Consider the following 9,711-nt stretch of genomic DNA (forward strand, 5'->3'; position numbering starts at 1 on the left):
TAAAACACAAACAACACGTTTAGCAGAATACCAATGCAGTCTTTTACCGACTACATAAGATAAACTCTAGCAGATATAATATTATTTTGACCATTGAAATTTATATGTATAGGCAATACAGCAGGAAGTGAATACTTGAATATGTTCTTGGCTTTTTAGAAACTCATTACAAAACTCCAATTGTGATTTGTCCCTCAAAAAAATATCAATGCATGGAAAAGTTGTTTCTCTGATTGTGAAAAATATTAAAAGATAATTTTCAACATTGAAATCAAAAGAGGATTAAAAACCGCAAATAAGTAGCGTCGTATTCTAGAGTCTGCAGAGAAGACCTACGCATCGTCCTCTCCTCTAACCTTAAACAGGCTGGGGGGGGGGGNCAACACACATAGACTGTACAGTGTACAGTGTACAGTACACAACACACATAGACTGTACAGTGTACAGTGTACAGTACACAACACACATAGACTGTACAGTGTACAGTGTACAGTACACAACACACATAGACTGTACAGTGTACAGTGTACAGTACACAACACACATAGACTGTACAGTGTACAGTGTACAGTACACAACACACATAGACTGTACAGTGTACAGTGTACAGTACACAACACACATAGACTGTACAGTGTACAGTGTACAGTACACAACACACATAGACTGTAAGACAAAACAGGACAATACACCAATGAACCATCCCCTGTCAGGGAAATTTATGCGAGTTACTATAAATATATAAAGAGTGGATCTAAAACTTTGGGGGTTGGTAAAAGCTAGGCATATTTTTATATTTGTAAGAACATGAAAATTACCTTTCTATACTGTATTCGACCGGACCTGATATGGGTCAAGGACTCAAGTTTATGTTTTATTTTTGTTTTAATCACGAGTCGAAGCACAAAACAAATACTTCTAGGAAAAAAACAAAAGTATATCTATTTATATTATTATTTATTAAACATACAGATTTTTAAAGTACAAATTTATATGAGATCTCACTGTTGCGTTGTCATAAGTATTTTATTGCGACATAATACAGGTTTTTATATGTTTTATTCATTTGTTTTTTCATCAAGAGCTGCCTCTTTAGAAACCATACCTGCACAGTTCATATTCAAAACGAATATTTAAAAAAATTTATCATGAAGTCCAAATAATAAGGATTATGTGCTTGGAGTCCATGGAGTCCTAATAAAAAGAATTATGACCTTGACATTCATGAACTCCTAATGATAAAGATTACGATGTTAGAGTTCATTGAGTTAGTTATAAGGATTAAGACGCCAGAGTTCATGAAGTCCAAATAATAAGGATTATGTGTTTGGAGTCCATGGAGTTCAAATAATAAGGATTTTGTGTTTGGAGTCCATAGAGTTCAAATGATAAGGATTATGTGTTTGGGGTCCATGGAGTTCAAATGATAAGGATTATGTGCTTGGAGTCCATGGAGTCCAAATAATAAGGATTATGACCTTGACATTCATGAAGTCCTAATGATAAAGATTACGATGTTAGAGTTCATTGAGTTCAAGTTATAAGGATTAAGATGCCAGAGTTCATGAAGTCCAAATAATAAGGATTATGTGTTTGGAGTCCATGGAGTTCAAATAATAAGGATTATTTGTTTGGAGTCCATAGAGTTCAAATGATAAGGATTATGTGCTTGGAGTCCATGGAGTTCAAATAATAAGGATTATGTGTTTGGGGTCCATGGAGTTCAAATGTAAGGATTATGTTCTTGGAGTCCATGGAGTCCAAATAATAAGAATTATGTGCGTGGAGTCCATGGAGTCCAAATAATAAGGATTATGACCTTGATATCAATGAAGTCCAAATAATAAAGATTACAAAGTTAGAGTCCATGTAGTCCAAAAACGAGGAAGTGAAAAAAATAACTTCAAAATAGCTAAATGGAGATAGTTGAAAAAGCCCCCCAAAATCATATTGAAAGTCTGAAAAATCGTTTTATCAGATTTCTTATGAAGTATTACATATTAATGGAAGGTTCCATCTGCTATAGGTCTGGCAAAACTCTAATCGTAAAAGGATAAAAATGAATGTTTGAATATTCCTGTGATGAAGAAGATTGCAACGAATGAAAGATATCCCACCAGAATTCCCTTCTTCAGTATCCATGTTATAACTCTAAGCTTCCTATTTCTTACCTCTTCAATATTCAACACACTAGGAAAAACAGTAATGTATTTTTGAAAAAAACTAAATTTAAAAATTAGAAAAATTTTTTAAGCAAGAGTGTGAGAGAATTTACAAAAAAAAATATTTTCTTCCTTTTTTTATTTTTCAAGTTTTTGCTGCACATCAGCTCCTCAAGAAACTTTTATAAAGAAACTGCAATTCAAAATGAACAATTTTAAGATTAAAAAGCAATGATATCTTTCCACATAGTACTGTTGTGAATCAGGTTGAAACTCTTTATAGGTTCACATGAAATTGTGCCAACACTTGTATACTAGTCCCAAGTTAAAAACAGCCTTAGCACGAAAAATATATCTAATCTCAAAGTTAGAATTTGTCACTTTGAGATTAAAAATAAGTATTGGTTCCCATATTTAAAAAAAAACTCACGTAAGTTATGTTGACAGTCTTTTCATTGAAATGTGTTAGATGCATTTTAAATATGTTTCTATCCAGTTTGTTTTTATTTTTCTATACAAGTAATAATATTAATGCATATTTCATTAAATAAAGTAGACACACAGTTAAACATTCAAAAGCATTGCATAAATTTACTTCATTTGAATGCAATAAGGTTTTCACCCAAATACTTGTTTCCTAAGGATATTGGCTTTTTAAAGGTTAAAAATAATTATAAATATTTTAAACTTTTGATCAAACATAAATATTAAATTTAAATATCAAGCAGTGCACCTCTTGAAATATATTTTCAACTGTAAATTAAAACAAACTGAAATTCTTAAAAGAGAGACAAATTATCCCAGAAGGAGGTTAAACTCAAATAGACTGGAGCCAGAATTTAAAAAGGTATTATTTTTTAATGAAACTCTCGGGTTTTTGGGATAAACATCTGTATATCCACCAAATTGCCTTATACCCAATCTGTGAAAACTGGTTTCTGATATTGACAAGACCCTGGCTTATTTTGGGCTCTGAGTGAAAATAATTAAAGTAGTTTTCATGAAGTAAGTGGGTTCATGAGACAATTGTAACAAACTTCTCTTGTGCATGAACCTCACCCCATTAAGCTCGTGGTCTTCACAGCTGGACATCATCTTACCTATCTTTCTGTTTAGCCAAACCTTCATCACTTATCCAGTGTTTCATTCCAGTCTAAAACATTAAAAAAACATATAAAGTGACTTTTATTTTGACAACTCCCTTTTCTTTATTACTTTCATGTTTTTCTAATAATTTTGCTCAATTCTGAAAATATTTCTGAACAAATAAGTTAATTAAGTCCTTTGTATGAAATTGCTAAGCTACTTTGAGGGTTTGGCACTGTTGACGAAGATGAATTATTTTTTTTTATTAACCAGACTTCCATTTCCTTCCCTTATATTTGGAAAATTATAGAAACTGAAATGTTTGAAAGGAAACGAATGTGGACAAAAGTCTATGGATGTAAAAACCTTAATTGATCAGAGCACAGTAAACATCTTAGATTAATGAAGAAGAATGAATTTGAAAATTTTGTTGATCCATTTGGCCGGATAACCCTTGTTATGGAACGATGAACAAAAGTAGAATGAACTGTTTTTTAAAATTGAAGAGTCGGCCATCCCTAACTACTTACAGGAAAAATAGTTTAACCTGTCCTACATCTGGTATACCTCAAATAACACCCACAATCTCTGATTTTCTAATCTCTATATCTGTGCAACCCAATGTTGTATGATTTTAGATATTTCAAACTGTGTATTCTGTTAGATCAAATAATCTAAATTTCAATTATAAAAATGTACATAATCAGGTTGCAAAGATATAGGGATCAGGAAACTGAAGTTTGTGGCATAGACTCAATTCCATTGAACCATTAATTCAAAATACAAGATTAAGGAAAGACTTTAATTGATGAGTCAAATTTGAACCTGCGGTAGGCAGTTTAAATTTATTAACTTTAGTTCCATGAAGAATTTCCTACCTTTTTTGGTATTTCATCGTTTACTTTCTTGCTAGATTTTCTTAAATGAAATGCATAGGTTTGGAGCACAACTTCCAAGAAAGGCATCATAACACTGAATAAAGGCCAATTGCTTAGTTTTAAACAACTTGATGATACATTATTTTTAAGTTTTTATAAAATATAACTTAATCTTGAAAATTGTCCTTATTAAATCTATGTATTTTGTTAACTATAATATTAGGTGCTTACCTAACTATCATCCATAGTTGTACCATGATGTAACTTGTAGTCTTTGCATACTCCTTCCCTATTTCAACCAACCTAAATTCATTAATTTTAACTTGACAATGTAGGAGAATCATGAGAATGGTACCATTTGATTAAAGTACAAAATAACTGTGAACTAAGCTTGGAGCTGGCCAGTAGATGATGGTTTCTGTATGGTTATTTAAAAAAAACATTTACTAGTGGTTCTAAAAATCCAACCATGCCCAGCCTTATTAACATCTTATTGGAAAGTTTTGCACCCTCTTATCTTCTATATATGAAAAACTCTTTGCTCATATGCATTTATGTATATATACATGTATGTTAGGTATAGCTGAACCAAATTGGGGTGACATAGACTGAAAACTATTTTGGAAATTTTTGAAATTTTATGGGGAACACCATTCACAATTTAATACCACGTTTCATTAACCAGTTGGAGTAGCTATGACTATGCATAAAGATATAAACCTGGGCAGCATAAAGCACTGCAGCTAGTGATTTATATCAGGATATGTACTGCTTATTAGGAATAACAAAACTTACATGGTGACAATAACCAGAACAATGGTCAGATTAACCCCTAGTGCAGCTTCAAATGCTTCTTCTTCAAAAAAGATGGTCAGATATCCTAGGGTATTCGCTACCATAGTTGGTAACATTGTTCTAACAACAAACCCAGATAGTTGTCTACCAAATACAATTTGTATGCTTAAGCCATCATCAGATGTGTGCATTCTCCTACTGCAGTTTTAAACAAGGTTTAAATCCAAAGATAAAAATGTAAAAAATAATGTAAATTGTTTTAAGTGAAATTTTGAAAGAAATAGTTTTATTAATTCTCTGTTCCTGTCCAAACATTATTAATGTAACCTTTCATTATTTTTTTCTTGAATTCGGGAAACATTTGTAATACTACCTTTTTACATATAATTCTAATAAAGTTTATAGTTTTAAAAGTATTGCCTGTAAATGGAGTACTGGTTTACATCATCTGACCCTTGATTGGTTAGAATTGCAGGGTTCAATCTAAAAGCTCAGATAATGAACACACAATAGAAAGTTCAAATGTCTTGTGTTTAATGGACAAATTTTATTTTTACATTTAGTTTACGTTTTTACATTTCTAAAAATATTCTGGTGCCTTGATATTTTCAGTTAAATGATAAAATGAAAGTGGTTTTACTTTGAGAAATTTTTTGCATGTTTTTGTAAGTTAATTTTCATTAAGTGTAAATTTATTTAATTTTTATTTTAAATTTAAATGTTTTACAGTAAGCATTGAAATTCTGCATGAATTTGTATGTAAAACAATATAAAAAACTTAAGGCTTCAAAATTAATCAACTTTTTCTATAAAACAATTTCTCAACTTAAAATATCACAAAATTTCCTTTTTGATAATTTAAATGTTACCGTGCTGAAAAGTTCTGATGGTGTATCAAGGAGAAGTTTAAACTACAAGTTTGAATATCAAAGGGGGACATAGTCATGTCAAAATTGCAAATAAAAGTATAACTTTTTATGCATCTTTGAAGTAGGACAAATGTATCACTGCCAAATACTCGTTCATTGGATACATGATTTAATTTGAGAGTTGTAAAATTTGGTTTTGTCATCTCCACCAATACAACATTCTTCTCATTCTCCTCCCGATAGTATATGTTTATATCATCATAATACAACTCAGGAGTCCAAATTGCTTCTATTTCTTCAACTGTCAGCATATTTTGTGATCTATGCTCCTTTAAGTTGGCAAAGGTGAGACCAGAGTCATTCCACTCCAGCAAAACCATCATTTTTGCTTTAATTTCTTGGTTTACTTCATCAATGTTTAAGATGTCAATAATTGTAACAGAAACATTTACTGATAGACGCTGATCATTTTCAGCAGTTGTAAAGAAAGCATCTTGCTTGGGGGCCAGTTGTTTATTATATCCTGGCTTTTGTCGCAAAATGTTGCAATCAACTTCATCTGATCCATCCCTACAGTCTGTTTCATGGTTGCACCTTTTTTCAAGCCGAATACAAAAACCATCATTACAAGTAAATTCCTGAGCAGAGCAAAAAGAGAAACTGACATTAAAATCTCTTAAATCACAAGATTTATCTCTCAAGGTCACCCATCCATTTAATCCAAAAAGATAAGTATCTCCACTTGCTTTAATGTGAGCATTACTCATGTCATGTATATTGGATGCAATCCATACTTGTTGATCAGAGCTGAACTTGATAATTGTTCCAGTACTCCCCACATAAATAAAATGGTCCATACCCATCATAGGTTTATATACCTTGTCAAACTCACTACCATCACAGAGACCTCTGGAGTAATAAAATTTATGAAAAATTATGACAATTTATTATGTTTTACCTCAGGGTTAATGTTAAGTTTGACCAAACTTTTAAAAATGAAGATCTCTTGTGATCACATGGGTTTGCAAAAATACATTCATCATACATAAGACATCTTCTAGCCAGTTTGGTTTTGGCAGGACTACCAGAACACCAATTAGCAGTTTTAGGCAGAGTGCCATTAGTATAGATATTGAAAAATGATTGAGTTCCATTTGTTTCTATGTAGGGAAAATAAATTTTTTGATCTGTTAGATTGTTTGAATCTATATCTACAATTTCACCACCACCAAGTTTTTCTACAAGCCTCAAAATATCATCGAAATTCAGTTCAAATTCTGCAAATAAACTAGTAGTTTCTCCACAAATGTCCTCTATGTTTGTTTCTTTTGTCTTTATAAGATTTGGATATTTTGTCTCAAAACTCCAGTCAGAGGCATTCCAGGCATAGATATCTCCAGGACCCCTACATACAGGAGTTACATCTGTACTGTAAACATTGAGGTTTCCAAATTTGCCTGGGATATTCCATTGTTTTATGACCATAGAATATTTGGTCAGGGGTTGTGGATAGTTCCCATGGTAAGTTTGGTTGAAGTTAAGCTGTGGCACAGAAACCCAATTACGTCCTGTCCTTGTGTTGATATACTCGCAAATGGTCATCCAAACAGGAGCATCAAATTTTCCAGCATTTAAATATAGATTACTAAAAATGTATAGTTTTTAACAATTTTTTTGTTGGTTAGCTCAAATAATTGCTCTAAATTGAAATATAAATTGAAGTAAGTTGATGTAAAAAAAATCATCTCGTGGACTCTAAAATCTTATTTTTAAAAGTCAAAATTAACATGAGGAAACAATTCTTTCAAAGAGAATCTAAAAATGATATCAACTGTTTTTAATTGTAATGCTAACCTTCCTGAAGAATCTGGTAGGCTTACAAACAATGAACATCCATTAATGGAACATTGAGATATTTCAAACCACAAGGTGAAATTACCAGGGCGGGTAGGTGAGAATGTGTTGTATGCTTTACTACCCAAAAAGAAAACAGAATAGCACATGATAAATTCTTCTTTTACCATAAAAGGAGATATCAAAGCTGGGAGACTGACTGAAATAAAAAAAATCAGTGATTCTCCTTGTCATATGCACTAATAATGATGCCCCTTTACGTAAAATTCAAAATTAATAGTGCAAAAGAACTCATGGTAAGGATGTTACCAACATGCGGGTAGATGTACCTGATTTAAAAATTTACCAAGAAAATCAAGAAATTTATGAAACTTGTCATTTCAATTTTTTTTTAGTATTTTTCAATGCTTTTTTATAGATACCAATACCTTTACACTCACCATTCAAAGTGGCACCTTTCAAAGCAGTTGTGTTTTTGTCAAAAGCAGTTTGAATAAGTAGATCCATGTAATCTATGACCTTTACAGAAGTAGCTTCTACATTAGAAGCCCCTATGCCAGAAGACTCTACCAAAATGGCTGTTGCTAGTAGAAGTAACATCACTTCATCCAATGCAATTGTTTTCTTCTTCATCTTAATATATTTTTTTGGAAATTAATCACTATGAAAAAAATTGTGTTTTGCTCTGCTATTTCCTGTTTTTTTCTTTTTCATAATTTCACACTTCTTCATAAGATTTTATGATTAAGAAAGGCAGTTTAGATTACTTGTGGAATGGTGTTCCTTTCTCTTTAAATAAAAGTGATATACATAGGGCTTGGCACATTCCTGGTGGAAAGATAGTTCTTTCCCTAGAACGAACGGAACTATCAAGAACGATCCCATCGTTCCGAAAAAAAAATGAACTCTTAGAACGCGTTTTGAAAAATATTGGAACGATTAGTGAAAGAACAGAACGCAAACAGGAATTGCTTGAAAAGAACAGTTAAAATATAATTTAAAGTATTATTTATGGCCGTGAGGAACTTTTTATTAAAAAATCGTAATTTATTTACTTTTTAACCAACTCTTTTCTATAAAACTTTTGTCTTGGATGGAATTGTTCGTTACTAAGAACGGAACAGGGGATGGAAACATTCTTGATTAAGAACAGAACAAAAGGGATGCAACTGTTCTTCAACTAAGAATGCCAAGAACGGAACGGAACGGGAAGAACGCTCTTCTACTCAGAACAGAATGGAACGGGACGGAACAGAATGAGAACAGAACAGAACAATTTAGCTGAAGGCCCTTTTTCTAGGACGGAACAGAATGATTTAAAAAATGTCGGAACATGCCCAGCCCAAGATATACACTTAAAAATGAAATAATTTTATTAGGGTTTCCAGTTGTAATTATGTTATGCATAATTACAAGTAATCACTGGTTCGGTGTCAAAATACTTTCATTTTGATCTTAAATAAACTAGAAAAAATAAAAATCCTGGCAAAAACCTTTTCGCACTTAATAATACCCATTACAATGACATTAATAGATATTATTTTATTATGAAAATAAATTGTTGGCCCATTGATAAACTTTAATTTGAATGTAAAATGTGAAAATTACATTATCAAAGTATTGGCTGAAATACTTCAAAATTTCACAAAATTACGTCGTAATAAATCGAAATTTAAGTTTTTCTAAAAAGGCACAATAATTGCAAAATTTTGCGAACTTACTCAGTAACTTTGTGAAATTGAGGTTGCGCTAATTATGCTAAATTATTTCAAAATTTCACGAAATAACTTTGTAGAAATTACGCAAAATTACGCAAAATTATGCCGTAATTTCCAGAAAATGAATTTTAGCTAAAAGCACATAATTAGTGAAAAATTTTTGTAAAATTACTTGGAAGAAATTGCGCGACATTAATCCATAATTTCGCAAAATTGAAGTTTTGCTAATTATGAATAATCAGGGGGCGGGCATAACTCTTCTAATTTTGCCTGGCTAGGTTTATACTGTACAGTGAATTTTGTCGAAAAATGTTTCCTCATGACTGAGTTGGTATCATAGAGTACAGTG

At 31.7% G+C, this 9,711-nt stretch overlaps 2 protein-coding genes across 2 annotated transcripts; both read right to left on the reverse strand.

Annotated features, from left to right (window-relative positions):
• Positions 1–940: 940 nt before the first annotated feature.
• On the reverse strand, positions 941–5,111 carry LOC111716018 (uncharacterized). Its single transcript, XM_023491430.1, has 6 exons — positions 4,922–5,111; positions 4,358–4,429; positions 4,127–4,220; positions 3,263–3,315; positions 2,078–2,190; positions 941–1,105 (listed from the first exon to the last, which is right to left on the reverse strand). The coding sequence occupies exons 1-6, from the start codon at positions 5,035–5,037 to the stop codon at positions 1,059–1,061; spliced, it is 495 nt and encodes a 164-aa protein (XP_023347198.1). The 5' UTR covers positions 5,038–5,111; the 3' UTR covers positions 941–1,058.
• A 217-nt stretch (positions 5,112–5,328) lies between these two features.
• Positions 5,329–8,277, reverse strand: LOC111716016 (uncharacterized). Its single transcript, XM_023491428.1, has 5 exons — positions 8,085–8,277; positions 7,645–7,843; positions 6,749–7,435; positions 5,791–6,699; positions 5,329–5,404 (listed from the first exon to the last, which is right to left on the reverse strand). Exons 1-5 carry the CDS (start codon positions 8,275–8,277, stop codon positions 5,329–5,331), a joined length of 2,064 nt encoding a protein of 687 aa, XP_023347196.1.
• Between the last annotated feature and the right edge of the window lie 1,434 nt (positions 8,278–9,711).

The sequence above is a fragment of the Eurytemora carolleeae genome, unplaced genomic scaffold (genome assembly GCF_000591075.1).
Source record: "Eurytemora carolleeae unplaced genomic scaffold, Eaff_2.0 scaffold1873, whole genome shotgun sequence".
NCBI lineage: Eukaryota > Metazoa > Arthropoda > Copepoda > Calanoida > Temoridae > Eurytemora > Eurytemora carolleeae.